Raw genomic sequence first — 17,583 nt, 5'->3', positions numbered from 1 at the left:
TTTTCGTAAAAAACAAAAGATACTTCATACCAATCCTTACTCCGAAAATATTGACGATTTCCGAGGTATTCGCTATGAATGTTTTTATCTAGTTCATTAAAATAAAAAACTATTGGAAGTATTTTATTTGAAAACATACAATAATAACAATAATACATATATACAAATTGAAGTTAAGAGATATGGCATATAATATACACATAAAATATACAGGTAGAATTCAATGTTGTTCTAGTATAAAACATTTTTTGGATGATATCCAAAATTCCCTGGTGTTATTTCAAGTTGATTTTTTAGTTACAATTCCATTCTACTATAGCTGAGAATAATTTTTGCTAGAAATATATGATATGATGATCTTCAAGTTATTCACAAAACAAAAATATCAACAAGTTTGTTAAATATAATATAATAATATTTTCTTGTGGAAAATTTTTCAAGCAACTTATCACCATATCTATGAATATTCGTCACCAACTTATCATGCTGAGATTAGGTCTTCCTCTCAAACGGTCATCATCTTTAAAGGCTTCAACCAAGCATATTTGTACTCCAGGGAATAAAAGTCTTTTGGGTTTCTTGTTGTTAAACATAAGTCTAATGTATGAAGCGAATAAGGGGGTAATGCTCTTGGATAATATTCAATACATCCATCAGAATCTATGGATATCTCCGTTTGCTCTTTATCTCTGAAATATCATTAAAATAGAGTTTGTCTTTTGATCCAGAAGAGGAGTACATCTTTAGATTGAATATTGGATAATACATTGAAACCTAGTTGCAGGAACATTCATTAAAATTTGATGCCGTCATTGAAATTGATACTCCAGTAGGAGGAGTCTGCGTTTAAGGGAGGATTAAAATTTTAATGCGGCATTAAATTTTAATGAATTTTCCTGCGGCATCAAATTTTAATGAATTTTCCTGCAACTGAGTGTGAAACTAATACCGCCAATACAGAAAAACATCGATCATTTGCTGGAAGCCCATTCCAAGAAAATGTTTATACAGGTTGTATAAATACTAGGATTCTATATTCTAGAGTTAGTCCTCTATATTCTAGAGTTGCCATTCCTACATAGATTCAAAAGAAATAAGAGTTTCTGAATTTCTTACTCACTTTCTCAATTTTGGAATCACATAAAGGTCTTCCGTATTGAAACATGTGAGCTCCAAGGTGATAACTCTGATACCAGTTGATACCAGCTCTTTCCTCAAAGCATCGGTAGCACCTAAAACTGCATGTCTCGTTGCTGCGTAGGCCACAAAACCACCTTCACAGCAATTTTCAGGACCAAGTGTGATTATTCTTCCAGAAGTATTGCGTAGTAGACCTTGGAAAGCTCTTGATGTACGTAAAACTCCTACCACATTTGTTCTGAACATAGCCTCCCACTGACTGATGTCCTGCTGGTCCAAACGACCCCTGTAGATGAGCCCCGTCGTGTTTATCACTGCCCAGAGACCTGGAGAAACATAAATGATTTTATACTTCAATGATGCTAACTATATCATATCTAACTCTACAGATCATGCGATCTGTAGATACACCTAGAAATGTATAGCAACGAGAATGCTGTAAAAGTGATATGGTTTAGTTGTGGATATGGAATCTTTGATTTGAACACAAGGTTTGCTTATTTATCTTGAAATTCCAAGAGGATGAGAATGAACATATGAATTTGCATGGAAAAGCTATTGACTCAACAATCAAAATTCAGAGAAATATCCTGAATTTTGATTTCTATACTGGAGATTCATGCATTGATATGATGTAGGGTTTTTCAATAGAAATTATACAATTCGAAATGGTTTTAATGGCAACAATTGGCAACATTGTCGACAATACGACAAATTGGAATGATGTCGTCCATGAATTCTTCTAAAATTTCTATTTACAGATGAGCACCGACTTCGATACAACAATCTATCAATTTCTAAACGTTGTTGAAGCGTGTACCTTTCTATGATTGAATGGCATAATCTACCGAATACAAGTGACAAAAGAAATGTCAAGAAAAAATGCACAATGTTGCCATTATAACCCTTTACATCTACTTGAAATTTACCATCCTCTCCTGCTGGTAAATGGCCTCTGATGATATCAGCTGCTTCATGGAGCAGGTCCTCTCTATTCACATCCAATGGTAGTGCAATAATAGACCCATGAACCATGCCATTTTGACTCTCCCTATTCTTTTGCCACGATCTTATTACTTTGGCAGCAACTGAATCATCTGGGGAACCTACACCAGCACCGGCCTTTAAGCCACTGAACACTCTGAACCCTCTGTTAGCTAAATGGATGGATATCTGTGGATAATAAGAAACTACAGATTATTTTTTCCAAACATCTAAACATCAAATTAACTGGATGGATCGACTTGACTCACTTGTAAACCAATCGCATTGTCTGCACAAGTGACCAGAATAGGTTTGCTGGCTCCAGGAATATTTTCAAGTGTAACAGAATCTGTCTTTTGTATTTTGCATATCAGGTAGAGTAGAAGAGCTCCTGCTATCGAGAATAAGGCCAAGATTTGTAGAGCTAAGACAAACGCTGTTTGTTCATCCATTTTCTGAAAAAAAAAACATAACATTTAATTATCCAGTCAATGATCTAAAGTAGATGATCAATATCTAAAGTGAGATAGAGAAGAGTATTGGTGTAATACGTTAGCAACTTTTTCCTTGAGAGATAGACATAAAGACAGGAACAAATAAGTAAAAATTAAAATAGAAGTTGCCAACATATGAATAAGATCATCGAAACAAACATTAAAAAATGTACACTTGGGTAAAACAAAATCAACTCTTCAATATATCATAGAATACCCTAATGGAAAGAGCATCTTAAAATTGTTATCTCAGAGAAATAACATACAGTAACGCCCACCTCATATGAAAGCACTGATTGTTGTGAAGCCAAATATTGTCTATCTTTGTTATTTTGATTTATGAACAAGGGGTAGTATGAAAAGGTAGGGCTTTATTAAGATTCGTACTATTCGGTTGTTATGGTAACATTTCGAGGTGAATGAAAACAAGCCAATAATGACAGCTTCAGAAAAAAGATGGAAAAGGCATTCTTACGTATTTTAATACTTTCAGATTGTTACATTTTGTGCTTAGAACTCGTAATTGCTTCCAAGAAGTAATTATCATTTTGGAAAATACATATATCCATCTTGTAGAATTAATTGGTAATCTAATGAGAATGCTACTCTTCTATAGTTTCTCAACAACTTAAGGGTTCTCATATGAAACTTATGGTCGCCTAAAGAAAAAATTCTTCAATTTTAGTTTTACTGAAAAAATATAATCATTTCATTTATTTTTGAAAGCTAGTTTCTTGAACACAGCGCTATGTCATGTCGTCAGATTGCTTTGGGAGATAGCGAGTTAATTGAGGCGTTCCATACTCAAAACTCACTGTATTTTTTTCACTTCTGCATTACACTTTATAAATAACGGGTGTTTTTTTTCGAGGTATATAACTTCAAGCTGGCATTACTGTTCAAGATGGCGACCGATTTAACTGCTGTCAAGAGATTTATTCTCAGTTAGGTTTGGCAATTCATCATGAATGGACTCACGCCTGAACAACGCTTGCAAATAGTGCAATTTTTTCGAAAATAATGGTTCTGTGCGGAATACGTATCGCGCACTACGACCATTTTATTTTGTTTAGCGATGAAGCGCACTTCTGGTTGAATGGCTACGTCAACGAACAAAACTGCCGCATTTGGAGTGAAGTTAATCCTCAAGTGTATGTCGAAACACCGTTATATCCAGAAAAACTGACTGTTTGGTGCGCTTTATGGGCTGGTGGAATCATTGGTCCGTACTTCTTCAAAAACGATGATGGCCAGAACGTTACAGTGAATGGTGATCGGTATAGAGCCATGATTACTTACTTTTTCATTCCTGAATTGAACAACCATGATGTCCAGGAGCTGTGGTTCCAACAAGACGGCGCAACATGTCACACAGCTCATGCCACAATCGATTTATTGAAAGACACGTTTGGTGACCGCCTAATTTCACGTTTTGGACCTGTGAATTGGCCTCCAAGATCTTGTGATTTAACACCGCTAGACTACTTTCTGTGGAGCTATGTAAAGTCATTGCTCTATGCGGATAAGCCACAAACCCTTGACCATTTGGAAGACAACATTCGCCGTGTTATTGCCGATATACGGCCACAAATGTTGGAAAAAGTCATCGGAAATTGGACGTCCAGATTGGACTACATCCGAGCCAGCTATGGCGGTCATATGCCAGAAATTAATTAAATGTAATGCCACAGGATTATCTTGCGGATAAATAAAATTCATGTCAATCGAATAATTCATCGTTGTTTTATTGCAATTTAAAGTTCTATAGCTCTAAAAAAACACCCTTTATAAATCAATCCAATTCGACAAGTGCCAAATTTTTTTAAAACCCCATGCCTTGACCTCAAGAAGAATCCAATCGAAATTTGAATATAAAATGGTGGAAATGACATTCAAGCTTGAGTTGTTATTGACTGATCCCAGCATGTAATGATTTCAATAATCATTTGGTTTCAGTCACACCGAATGAGCACGAAATGTATGCTCCATTCAGTCAAGGCTATTTTTATGCACTCAGCATGACACAACTAATAACATCGATATCGTAATGGATATTTTTAAGGATCATCCTCACTACACACCCTGGTCTTCGATCATTGTTTGATTTCTCTCATCGCCCTCGTATAACACTCAACTTTGTATAAGCAGGAGTGCGATATTTGTTTATTTAGCGAATGTAAACAGAACATAACATGATTTCTATTTATGTGTGGGTCTTTGCAAGTGAACGAACTCCATGCTATTGTACCAACAACCACACATTCCTCAACGCCATGAAAGTTGGTCAGATAGCTTGTAATTGAAGAAAGGTGGTCAGCATTGTGTTAAAACGGTGTAGGACGTGTCTTGATTGGATGTGAGGTGAAGATTCTTCGTACGGTGATGTTGGGCGTGTCGATATTGGTAGATGTTTCAATTTTCCAAACGCTGAATTGTAGATTCTAGATCCCAAAATATCATGATTCTACCCTATTGTTCAATACTTATATTGCTTAGTTTCCGAGATACCGGATGTTCAAAGTTCAAATATGGATTTTGAATTTCGCAATAAGTTGTTAGGCTTTTATAATTGCTATTCGAAAATTGACGATTTCATCTTTTTAGCTATGAAGTTTGACTCTAATTCAAGAGCTACACTCAGTTACGTGTTTAGTAAATCCAAGCCACATTTTTTTGGTTGAAGTAACAGGCAAATTGAAAAGTCTCCGGTCTACCATAGTAAAACACATTTTTTTTAGCAAAATTCGATTTTATTATTCAACATAGTTGCCTTCGAGGGCGATACAGCGATTATAGTGATCTTCCAACTTTTCGATACCATTTTTGTAGTACGATTTGTCTTTCGCTTCAAAATAGGCCTCAGTTTCAGCGATTACTTTTTCATTGGTGCTAAATTTCTTTCCAGCGAGCATTCTTTTGAGGTCCGAGAACAGGAAAAAGTCGCTGGGGGCCAGATCTGCCGAATACGGTGGATGCAGAAGCAATTCGAAGCCTTGATGGAACAGCCCCTTTTTTTTTCAAATGGGGCCGTTTTAAACGATTTCATCTTTTAAACGATCCAATAACACTATATAATAATCGCTGTTGATGATCTGGTCCTTTTGAAGGTAATCAATAAATATTATACCTTGCGCATCCCAGAATACTGATGCCATAACCTTGCCAGCTGACTGTTGTGTTTTTTTTTGCTTTGGATTGGGTTCATCGTGTGCATTCCACTCAGCTGACTGTCGATTGGACTCCGGAGTGAAATGATGGAGCCATCTTTCATCCAATGTCACATATCGACGCAAAAATTTAGATTTATTGCACTTTAACAGCTTCAAACACTGCTCAGAATCATTAACACGTTGTTGCTTTTGATCGATTGTGAGCTCGCGCAGCACCCATTTTGCACACAGCTTTCTCATGTACAAATATTCGTGAATGATATGATGTGGACATTCAGACGATATCTTCACAATGTCTGCTATCTTGATCAACTTCACTTTACGGTCATTCAAAATTATTCTGTGAACTTTTTAAATTTTTTCGTCGGTGACAGCCTCTTCTGGGCGTCCACTGCGTTCGCCGTCTTCGGTGCTCAATTCACCACGTTTAAACTTAGCATTCCAATCAATGATGGTTGATTTTCCTGGTGTAGTACCCGGATTATGCTTCAACTGTATTGTTTCCCTTCAAAAAGCAATATTTTATCAGCACATGAAATTCTTTTTTTTCCATCTTTTTTCAAATAACAAAAGTAGCTACACTCACAACGCAATATATCACAAACTAATGGTCGGACTGCTGTCAAATTTTGACACGTATTGTTTAAAGGTTGGTACTAACTAAAAATCATATGGATTTAATACTAGCACCTCCATCAGACCGGAGACTTTTTAATTGGCTTAATACTTAGTTAAGAATCACCCTATACGGTCTCTGTTTGAGGAACTTAAATCTCAATTTAGCATCTCTTTTCTGCTATTTCTCTGATAGTGATGTTCAGATAATAATAAACACAAATCATTTCATGTTTCATGGAAATTGATTTCGTTATGTGGAAACATATTTTCGCCAACTATAATTTCTGGAAACCAAGTGGAGAAGCTACTTTTGCACAATTGATAAAATAACATTCGTGTTAACTTGAATTATAGACCGTTTTCCAAGCGTAAAACCTTAATAAGCAAACAAGATAAATGGATATCGATCTGCTCGAACAGGAAGCTACGCCTAATACTTTACCACACGGCAAAAATATAATAAAGTTTCCTTCACAGTCGAATTACTCTAGAAGTCTAGAAGCACTGATGGATCGCTTGGGCTAGCACTGAACGAACAGATTTCAAGGAAGTAGCTACAATGATTGGTTATTGTGGTAATCCAAAGAATATTGCTGCTAATTTCATTTGGAATACTTCTTCAGAAAAAACTTTTTCCTAAACCCATTAGCGTAGCTTAGGAAGGTCGGTTGTGTCGATAAATGAAACATTTATACGATCAACACACAAAATTAAAATTACCTGAACATGTAAAGGGTGTTTTTTTAGAGCTATAGAACTTTAAATTGCACAAAAACAACGATGGATTATTCGATTGACAAGAATTTTATTTATCCGCAAGATAATCTTGTGACATTACATTTTAAATATGATTTCTGGCATATGACCGCCACGGCTGGCTCGGATGTAGTCCAATCTGGACGTCCAATTTTCGATGACTTTTTTCAACATTTGTGGCCGTATATCGGCAATAACACGGCGAATGTTGTCTTCCAAATGGTCAAGGGTTTGTGGCTTATCCGCATAGACCAATGACTTTACATAGCCCCATAGAAAGTAGTCTAGCGGTGTTAAATCACAAGATCTTGGAGGCCAATTCACAGGTCCAAAACGTGAAATTAGGCGGTCACCAAACGTGTCTTTCAATAAATCGATTGTGTGACATGTTGCGCCGTCTTGTTGGAACCACAGCTCCTGGACATCATGGTTGTTCAATTCAGGAATGAAAAAGTTAGTAATCATGGCTCTATACCGATCTCCATTGACTGTAACGTTCTGGCCATCATCGTTTTTGAAGAAGTACGGACCAATGATTCCACCAGCCCATAAAGCGCACCAAACAGTCAGTTTTTCTGGATGTAACGGTGTTTCGACATACACTTGAGGATTAGCTTCACTCCAAATGCGGCAGTTTTGTTTGTTGACGTAGTCATTCAGCCAGAAGTGCGCTTCATCGCTAAACAAAGTAAAATGGATGTAGTGCGCGATACGTATTCCGCACAGAACCATTATTTTCGAAATAAAATTGCACTATTTGCAAGCGTTGTTCAGGCGTGAGTCTATTCATGATGAATTGCCAAACCAAACTGAGAATAAATCACTTGACAACTGTTAAATCGGTCGCCATCTCGAACAGTAATGCCAACTTAAAGTTATATACCTCGAAAAAAAACACCCGTTACAAGTTACCTACCTTCAGCTCAAATACAAATCATCTGGAGCTTCAAATAAAATAGTTTAAAACTGTTGGGAAAATTCTTTTTTTTTCCAATAGAAGAAGAAGAATATGCTGACTGAAGATAGAGCCATATAAAACTGAAGCATTCTATTTTAGAGCAATAGGAAGAAACATTGGAATATAATTACACATGAAGAAGGAAGCTAAATATCTGTCATTCTTGATCAATGCGTTAATTTTACCGAATAATTGGAGAATAATTCGTAGAAAACGAAGCAATTTCAAATTATCTACCTAACCTAACAATGTTATGTCATTGTCAATGAAACTGTCTCAATACGACCTAACCTAACATCACGAAACTAAAATGAGTTCAAGTTCATTGTTTTGAAACAAGGAAAACAAGGCATTGCGCGATATTTTTTCCAAAATAATTGTTGTTGAAATTTTTGAATAGCAAATTTGGTGAAATTGATGTAGGTACTTATAAATTGAACTTAAATATGCTGTTTTACGAACATTCTTCTTTAAAATCCCTACCTTGTTCACTTCGCTCGCTAATCTGTAATGAAGTTACAATCACAGAATAACACTGACAGATTCATCCGATGAATTATTCAATATTAATTGAAGTATCCCACTTGGAATAGTTTTCTGATGAACTCAGTCTCATACGTTTGAAAACAAGCACAACACCCAACTAAGGAACGACCTTACAAGTTTAAAACTGCATCACTTGCCGACGATGAGTCTAAAATTATTACCTTTATTTCAACGTTCACACGCTGTTTATAAAACAATTACCCACAACTAGTCAATTTACTCTGGTCAACAAGGAATGAATATGTGTTTTTATTCCAGCAGCCACAAAAACAACAAATTTTACAGACTTATTATTTCCTCATTCAATGTAACAGCAGTTCTTGAGATGTCATTGACGTAGGTGTAGTTTTTGCTCTTGTTCCACGACAATAACATGTTGAAAGTGGAGGTATTACTTTTTCGAAAAAAGTTCAAAGCATATAAAAATGATAAATGCATTCTTCCAAGGTTTGACTTTTCATTTAAGCTACTTAGTGTCTTCTACACAGGATATTCTTTCGTAGGTCCTCTGCAAAAATTTTGGTCAGTGCAGAGGTTGACTCAACTACTTCAAAGAGACATCGGGGATGAAAATCCTGAAGAGTTTCCGAAGAATATATTTAGGAATCTTTCATAAATAAAGTGGACATAGCAGATTCAATATTTGGAGGGAGAATTTTCTATAAGAGAAATCCAGTAGTAGTTGTAGGTACTATTTTTATTATTACCAACTGAAGAAAGAAAACAGCAATGTCGCTGACTATTCAGGAAATATAATTTGTAGTGGCTAGCGAAAAAGAGAATGTAAAGGAGAGGAGTAAGAGAAGGTAAAGTTCAATAATTGTACAAACTTCAATAAAACTCAAAATTACAAAAATTGAAATGATAAGCACTCCATATATGTAGCCAATAATATATTGAATAAATGAATGTTCTTGATGTGTTGGTTTTAATAGTATTCAAAGTGTAGCTATCTATAAAAAATAAGTAGGGATAAATTTTGACGGCCAAACCCAAAAAAGTAACTTTTCAGGACCAAAAACGTAAAAAAATGATTTCACAAAACAGTCTAAAATAATACCTTTTTTAGTGGGTACATCAAACTCTTCGATACTGTAAGCTACCACGAAGCCATTTCTTGAAAGCAAGAAACAGAGCTGAAATGATACCCTCCTCTGAATACAGCATCGACGTTGACATAATATGTTTGTTCTCCCTAGGTTATAATTATGGAAATCATGGTTTGTTAGTCTTGTGGAAAATCAAGACAAATAACAAGTTTCATATCGCAGAGTATTTCAATTTCTCAGTTAATCGAGTTCCACCCATCTTATCTCAAGGAAAATTAGGATTGATGACCTCAAATCAATTTTTCTCCAATATAAATTTGTTGGGTCTATAAGTCAGGTAGGTTCATTATCATTCTGTCTAGATTCGACATTGATAATGAAGAGAGATGTTCTGGCTTTCATACCATAAATCATTTTTCGTGTTTTGGGCACTTGATATAAAAAAAAGTTTCTAAGCAGTTTCCGAAGGAGTTAGACATTGTCCTCTACCTTTGATCTACGTCAATGCCTATTAAGTTATCAAAAGAGTTAAACGATATTTCCATTTAAAATGGTGATAAAATTGTCTATTAACTTTTTGTGGTATTCCCTTCGCTTTATAAATGCATTCATGATGATATTTGTTTCATATATTAGTGATCGATGATTGGAAAGTTTCACCATTTTTGTGGTATTGTTCTAGAATCTAGAGAAACAGACTGCGGTTGGGTCAGCCAGGAATAGTTGGAAATTATTGAATTCAAGATCCATCAAAATCGTCAGACCGGTAGATTTGTAACATGTATTTATCAGGAGGATGAATAAATAAATAAAAAATAAATAACTAAAAACTGTACGTACAACAATGCTTTTTTTAATATCTACTCCTACTAGATATGTTTTCATATTGATTTTTTTGTAATTTTCATATCAGTTATCTTACTTCAACACCTCGAATTCTAGTTCGTAGAAAATAAGGAAAATCCAAGCACTAGAAATTAATAGTATAGAGCTGCAAACTACTCCAGTAATCTATACGCTGCAGATTTTCATTATTTAGTTCAGATGAAGCAATAGAATGTCTTCCCAACTCTACCAATACAATTTAGTTATCCCCATTTCACTTTGTTAGAATTCCAGGCTTAGGCAACAGGAAGAGCTTTTATGTCTTCTGGAATTATTCTAACTGTTGCGTTTCGAGAATATTAAATAGCGCTTGAACATTATAGTCGGCAGTATTTTTCGTAATTCTCTTTGAATTACTGAACTGTGTTCTTTTTGATTTTTATAGGTAGATTACGCTCAACTTGCAACAAATTATTTGAGCGAATGTAGCAGGAGAACAGCTGGTTAAGATTTTTTTCCAAATATCTAAAATATACTAAAAGTATTACTGAAGAAATCGAAATTGAAATCAATTCTGTCTGTCCGTCTGTCCGCCATGTACAGGGTGGGCAAATTTCGATGTTTCAGCACTACAACTTTTAAACCAGATGAGATAGACAAAATCTGATACCCCATTCTCGGTCTCTTTTTCTGAGAAACTAACAAGGGTAGTATTCACTTTTGGCCACCTTCTTTTGTTTTCGAGTTATAAGCGAAAATTGGAAAAATGGCGATATCGAAAAACATTTATATCTCCGCTAATACTGATGATAGAGCTCTGAAATTAAAACATTATGGAGGCACTTTTTTACGTAGAATCCAGTGGCGTGCTTGTATTTTCAAAAGGGTTTTTAATTACGAAGCTATGACCCAAAGTTATGTTTTTTCAAATGGGAACACTAGATTTTTGTGCCATTTTCTGAAAGCTTAATTTTTCCTGATTTCAAAAATATATAACATCGTATGATTCGTATTAAAATAAATAACAGAAAATGGTCAAAAACCTTTTTTTACTTAAGAGTCTCAATATTTCTATGGTTTCAACTGTTGATGAGTACAGAAAAATTGAGCTGTTCATCAACAGTTGAAACCATAGAAATATCAAGACTCTTAGGTGAAAAGAGGATTTTAGCCATTTTCTATTATTTATATTGATCCGAATCATACGATGTTATATATTTTTGAAATCAGGAAAAATTAAGCTTTCAGAAAATGGCACAAAAATCTAGTGTTCCCATTCGAAAAAACATAACTTTGGGTCATAACTTCGTAATTAAAAACCCTTTTGGAAATACGAACACGCCACTGGATTCTACGTAAAAAAGTGCCTGTATAATATTTTAATTTCAGAGCTCTATCATCAGCATTAGCGGAGATATAAATGTTTTTCGATATCGCCATTTTTCCAATTTACGCTTATAACTCGAAAACAAAAGAAGGTGGCCAAAAATGAATACTACCCTTGTTAGTTTCTCACAAAAAGTGACCGAGAATGGGGTATCAGATTTTGTCTATCTCATCTGGTTTAAAAGTTGTAGTGCTAAAACATCGAAATTTGCCCACCCTGTACATAATAACTTGTGTTCAGAAAATTGAATTAACTATAAAATTCTTAAGAAATTTCATAAAAATTTATGTTCTCCTGACTTTACGTCACTGCTTTCTTCGATTCGTTGTTCTATATTAGCATTAAAAGACTTTCTCCACCAATGAAAGAAAACATTAAGTAATAACTTGTATCATTAAATTGCAGATGATATCTTTCTTTCCAAATTCGAAAAATAGTAGTAGAATTCATATTCCTACACAGTATAGTGTTCTTGTCAACCTTGCAGAGCTGTTGTACTTCGTATGTCCGTTCAGTTTCACTTGAGACTTGAAAGTTTCTTGGAACATCCATTTCCGGTTCGATATCTGAAAGACCTCAATATCGATGCATTCAATATTACCTAAGAGCGGTGCTAATATCATTATCCAGCTTTTTGCTTGAATAAACTTCCTGCTATCGATGTTGAAATTTAATGGAAAATATATTCTACTACGTACATCATATTGAATTTATTAAAAATTGAAAGTTTTCGAGCGAATTGAAACATCAAACCAAATATTAGGAAATTAGCAGATCGTTAAAATCATGAATATTATTATGGTCTGGTAACTCCGAACCAAAATTTAATAAAGAAAATTTGAATAGGAACACAATAATATGGATTTTTTTATTCATTGTTAAGTCAGTCTTGCGAGTTCATTGTAGGAATGTAAGAATATATTATCTTGTTTTTGTTTCTTTCATATAATTAATCCAATATAATATATTAAGAGAAATAGTTGGATTCTGGATAATTTCAAACTTTTTAGCATTCGTTTTCTTGCACGATTCCAAAAGAGTATTATCGGAAAAAATAAGGCAAAGAATTACTGCAATAAAAATACAAATTCAGAGAAATACAGCATTAAATTGAATTGATAATTCCAAACTAGCTCACTCAGAATAAATATGCTTTCAAATCTACTTTCTAATTTATTCGACACAAGTTCATAGACATAAAAAAAGTTACATAAGATGATACATTTCATCTTGATCGAATTGACAGTTTTGAAATCATCAGGACAACATAATTTAATTGGCCATATCTACGGAACCCCTAGTCAGATTTTGCCCATTAACGAACTCCCTCCGTTTGAGAGTTATTGTTTTTACGGTCTGACGATAGTAGAAATCTAAAAAAGTGATTTAATATTGAAATAACGATTCTATAAGCATTTTCAATTGAATACCTATTTGAATTTGATGATTTCAACAGAAGAGTCAATTTCAAACGCTCAAATTCAACATTAATATGTATCATTTACAATTAAATTAATTCCCTCTGGAAAAATAAGAAATTTGTCGAGGAATGTTTAATATTGATATCATCGCTAGTTCATTTTTTTCTGTTCACCAGGCAAATAATTCTGTAGAATTTGTAGTACTCTACATCATCTAATCCAAAGTTATTCCAACAAAATTCCAATAATACTATAATTACTGATTCCTCTCATCATAGAAACTAATAGTTGGAATGTTTTGTTCTTATATAGTGATAATTTATGTGAGAAACAACGCGCTACTAATATGTCTTGAATGCTCGGTATATGTCTTCATAATAACAGAATAATTGCCGTATAAAACTTGTCTTCCATTAAATTTTCAAGGTTCGCGTGTTTTTTATTATATTTGTAGCACGCGATAAAAGAACTAGATCTTGATGCTATATAATTTCTTTGATGAACAAGCGACTGCTTATTATGTGTTTGAGATAACCTGTTCAGTCTAGTTGAATGAGCATACAGAATTCAATTATATGCGATACGTTTCAAACATGCTAAGACATTTGAAAATAAAATTATAGTTGGTGAAAACTAAAACCAGGAATTTTTTTTTTCGTATACAGGGTGTCCCAAAAAGACAACGTCAAACGAAAACGGTAGAGAACATTCTTATCTACATTCCGTTTTCGTTTGACGTGGTCTTTTTGGGACACCCGGTTTAAGGGAAATTGAAAATTACTGGAAATTGGTTAATAACTTCAATTGAAGAATTGAGTTTTGAATAGAGAAAAAAGACGCCATATGTGGACAATATGGTGGTGTTCGATAAAATTACTTGGATAAGTAATAATGATATCCTTATCAGTTGGTTGTGCTAAATCCATGTTTTTGAAGACGAATTTTCTCTCTTGAACACCATGTAACGTTCAGCTATCTTTTTTATATACTGGTGCACCTTCTCATAATACACGATAATCAAAAAAATGTCGCCTTCACTATTGAACGAGATTTTTCAGTTTTAGACCAAAAAGGAGCAGATGAAAGAAAGAGTTTTTTTAGCTTGATACAAAAAAAATATTGAGATACGTGTAATTTATTGACAGCTTTTGATTTTGTTGCGCCACTCATACGCACGAGGCACTACAGGGATATCGAAAACCTTTTGAAATACAGGGTGTCTCAGAAAAGTTGCGTTATTTACGGGTTAGTGTGTTGGTGTTAACAGATCCAAAATATCTCCAATAGTTCCCGAGATATCTCGAAAAAACCGAAAATCTTATAAATCATTTGTTTTTGGAGACAACTTCACGAAATTCGGTTTGTAGCCATTATCTAATATAAAGATTCTAATGGTCTCGTCAGATTTTTTCTGTTATCCATTGTTTCAAAGACTCGATATTCAATTTCTTTTTCTTATGGACGTCATATTGGTTTTCGTTATGGGGTGACCAAGAAAAAATTACGAATTCAATAATGTATCTCACTCTACAAAAATAACACACTCATCCCTAATAACGCAATTTTTTTGTAATTTGAGCCACCCTGTATTTCTAACAGTTTTCGATATCCCTGTAGTGTCCCTCTAAATAGTTCTAACCCTGTATAGATTCGTTACCCCAAGTAATATTCTTCATTTCATTTATTTGTGAAGGTTGTTGATATATAAATTATATCACAGAAAAATTCACCCATACTTTAACCATTATATAAAAATAAAAAGATTCAAGATGTAATGACGAAAAGGGTATGTTACCAATTTCACAAGTACGTCAGTAATTTATGATAACCTATTTTCCTCTAGAATTCCTACAGGGCGAACTCATTCCAATTGTGAATTCCCAAGGGAATTCCATGCAGATATCTGACAGGACAATCATGATTACGAACAGTAATAAAACAGTTGGATGCTTTTATTGGCTTAATACAATTATTCTGGATCCTTCAACTGTTTTGAAGAAATTTAATTTCTCTGAGAACCCGAAGTATCCTGAAAACGGATGAGAATTTTTACCAGTGAAGAATTCAAGGATTGTAATCTGTGTTTGTTCAAATATCGGCTTGAACAAACATTCCTACGAATACTTAAAGTTTTTTGTTGATCCTTCCTGTCATTCCCAGAATGGTATTATGTTTAAGGGTTGATTTCGGTATTATACAAAGTGAATATTATCGCAAATTGGATTTCCTTACCTTCAGAAATAACCAAGATAATCCACATTTATCCTCAGTTCCAAAAAGATACACACATGTCCACAAATATATCACTCAAATGAGTCCACCAAACACATTTGAAAACGCAATCAACTCTCTACAATAATAACACTAAACTGACACCTTCATGCAGTCTCGCGCCTACTTTTAGAACAACTAATTTCTAGACAAGCACGTCTCACATGAGTTGGTCCACTCGGTTCTTGGTACCTCGATGGAATTCTGAAGAGACTGGTACCCAGCTAACAGCTACCTATGTAATGAGTCTGATGGCAGACTTGTTTGGTCGAGTCTTGAGTTGTCCAGTCTTGCGGCTGAGATTCAAGTATGTATGTGCAGATGTTGAATATCTGCAGTTGCCAAATCCGATGGGTTTTTTTCGCGTAGTGGTGATTATCTTTCTGTTGTAGTACAGGTGATTTTTAGAGCGAATCAGCTGTCGCTTTTTGTGATTATTTTCATTTATATCCAATTTTGCAGATGGACGATAAAACGCAAATAAAAATGTTTTTTTCTCCGATTGACAGCAAATATTGATTACTTTTACTTACTACTTACTTTTTGCTTACATTACTTTTCCTGCCTAAGCAGCAACGTAAGGACTTTTCGCCTTATGCCTATAAGGCAGCAAAATGATTATTCTCAATGGTGATAAAACATTTCTTAGAGTTGTCAACCTATAATTATTATGGATAAATACATTTCCATGGCAACCAATCATTCCAACAATTAAGATTTTCATCAAATTTTGTTTGAATTCATTACTTTAGGAAGAATAAAAAGATTGTGAGAATTGTAATAATTTGCAGATGCAATTTCCTACAGATATCATCGATTTTGCAGGAAAATTCAGTTGGTTCTATTTTCCTTGAATCTTGCGGAATAATAGAAACTTCGAATCGATTTGAAAGATTTATCTGTCACAAAAATAAATGTGAGGATAGTACTCCTAGAAATAACAGTCAACTGAATAAATCCTGGGCCTGAACTAGTAAAAACACAAAATTCTACTTCATTCGTCAATATAAACACCTTCAAGAATACTCATATCCTCCCACGCTCAAATGCATCTTTTAACCTTTATCTATAGAGTACAGTCCAAATAACACTTTTCAAGGCATAGCTTTGCTTGCACAGCATTTTTTCCCTCAAAAAAAAAAATTTCATTGATACACAAACTTCGTTTTTATCAATTTTTAAAACAACAACAAATGTAGCTTCTCTAAACCATCAATATCTCGATCCGGACTCTATGTTACCTAAATTTGAAACACACTGAACACTGAATCAAATTCAGGAATTGTGAATATTTTAAGATTTTTCAATCCGAAATCATTTCACTTCAACATCTAAAATACGTGAATCAGTATTAGCACTATCGAAACCTGTCAAAATTCTCATTTTATCAACATGAAAAATCAAATTGAGTATCTTAACTTTAACTTCTAGAAGAAGTATTGACTTTTTTCACCTTTGAAGTCAAATAAATATGAAATATTTCCGAAAAAAACAATTTTTATATAAAGGTGTTCTTTTTAGTGCTATAGAACTTTGAATTGCAATAAAACAACGATTCGATTGACATGAATTTTATTTATCCGCAAGATAATCTTGTGACATTACATTTTAAATATGATTTCTGGCATATGACCGCCACGGCTGGCTCGGATGTAGTCCCATCTGGACGTCCAATTTTCGATGACTTTTTCCAACATTTGTGGCCGTATATCGTCAATAACACGGCGAATGTTGTCTTCCAAATGGTCAAGGGTATATGGCTTATCCGCATAGACCAATGATTTTACATAGCCCCACAGAAAGTAGTCTAGCGGTGTTAAATCACAAGATCTTGGAGGCCAATTCACAGGTCCAAAACGTGAAATTAAGCGTGTCTTACAATAAATCGATTGTGGCACGAGCTGTGTGACATGTTGCGCCGTCTTGTTGGAACCACAGCTCCTGGACATCATGGTTGTTCAATT

The 17,583-nt window shown here is 34.3% G+C and overlaps 1 protein-coding gene across 2 annotated transcripts; it reads right to left on the bottom strand.

Moving 5' to 3' along the window:
* Nucleotides 1-109: 109 nt before the first annotated feature.
* Nucleotides 110-15,867, bottom strand: LOC123684006 (D-beta-hydroxybutyrate dehydrogenase, mitochondrial). 2 transcript variants are annotated; one of them, XM_045623082.1, is made up of 5 exons: nucleotides 15,581-15,867; nucleotides 2,394-2,579; nucleotides 2,070-2,313; nucleotides 1,121-1,466; nucleotides 110-689 (listed from the first exon to the last, which is right to left on the bottom strand). In XM_045623082.1, the coding sequence occupies exons 2-5, from the start codon at nucleotides 2,574-2,576 to the stop codon at nucleotides 506-508; spliced, it is 957 nt and encodes a 318-aa protein (XP_045479038.1). In that variant the 5' UTR covers nucleotides 2,577-2,579; nucleotides 15,581-15,867; the 3' UTR covers nucleotides 110-505. The 2 variants fall into 2 exon arrangements, with proteins under 2 accessions (XP_045479038.1, XP_045479039.1); XM_045623083.1 differs by lacking the exon at nucleotides 15,581-15,867 and adding an exon at nucleotides 8,604-8,884.
* Between the last annotated feature and the right edge of the window lie 1,716 nt (nucleotides 15,868-17,583).

This window comes from Harmonia axyridis, chromosome 7 (assembly GCF_914767665.1).
Source record: "Harmonia axyridis chromosome 7, icHarAxyr1.1, whole genome shotgun sequence".
NCBI classification, from domain to species: Eukaryota; Metazoa; Arthropoda; class Insecta; order Coleoptera; family Coccinellidae; genus Harmonia; species Harmonia axyridis.
Note: the sequence above shows the minus strand (reverse complement) of the source record. Positions and strands in the feature narration are given on the sequence as shown.

What these genes read in the sequence shown, in the direction of transcription:
- LOC123684006 (XM_045623082.1), bottom strand. Translation starts at nt 2,576, where the DNA reads ATGGATGAACAAACAGCGTTTGTCTTAGCTCTACAAATCTTGGCCTTA. An exon ending in ACAATGCGATTGGTTTACAA is followed by an intron (nt 2,314 to 2,393) that starts GTGAGTCAAGTC and finishes TATTATCCACAG; the next exon opens with ATATCCATCCATTTAGCTAA. An exon ending in TTTACCAGCAGGAGAGGATG is followed by an intron (nt 1,467 to 2,069) that starts GTAAATTTCAAG and finishes ATGTTTCTCCAG; the next exon opens with GTCTCTGGGCAGTGATAAAC.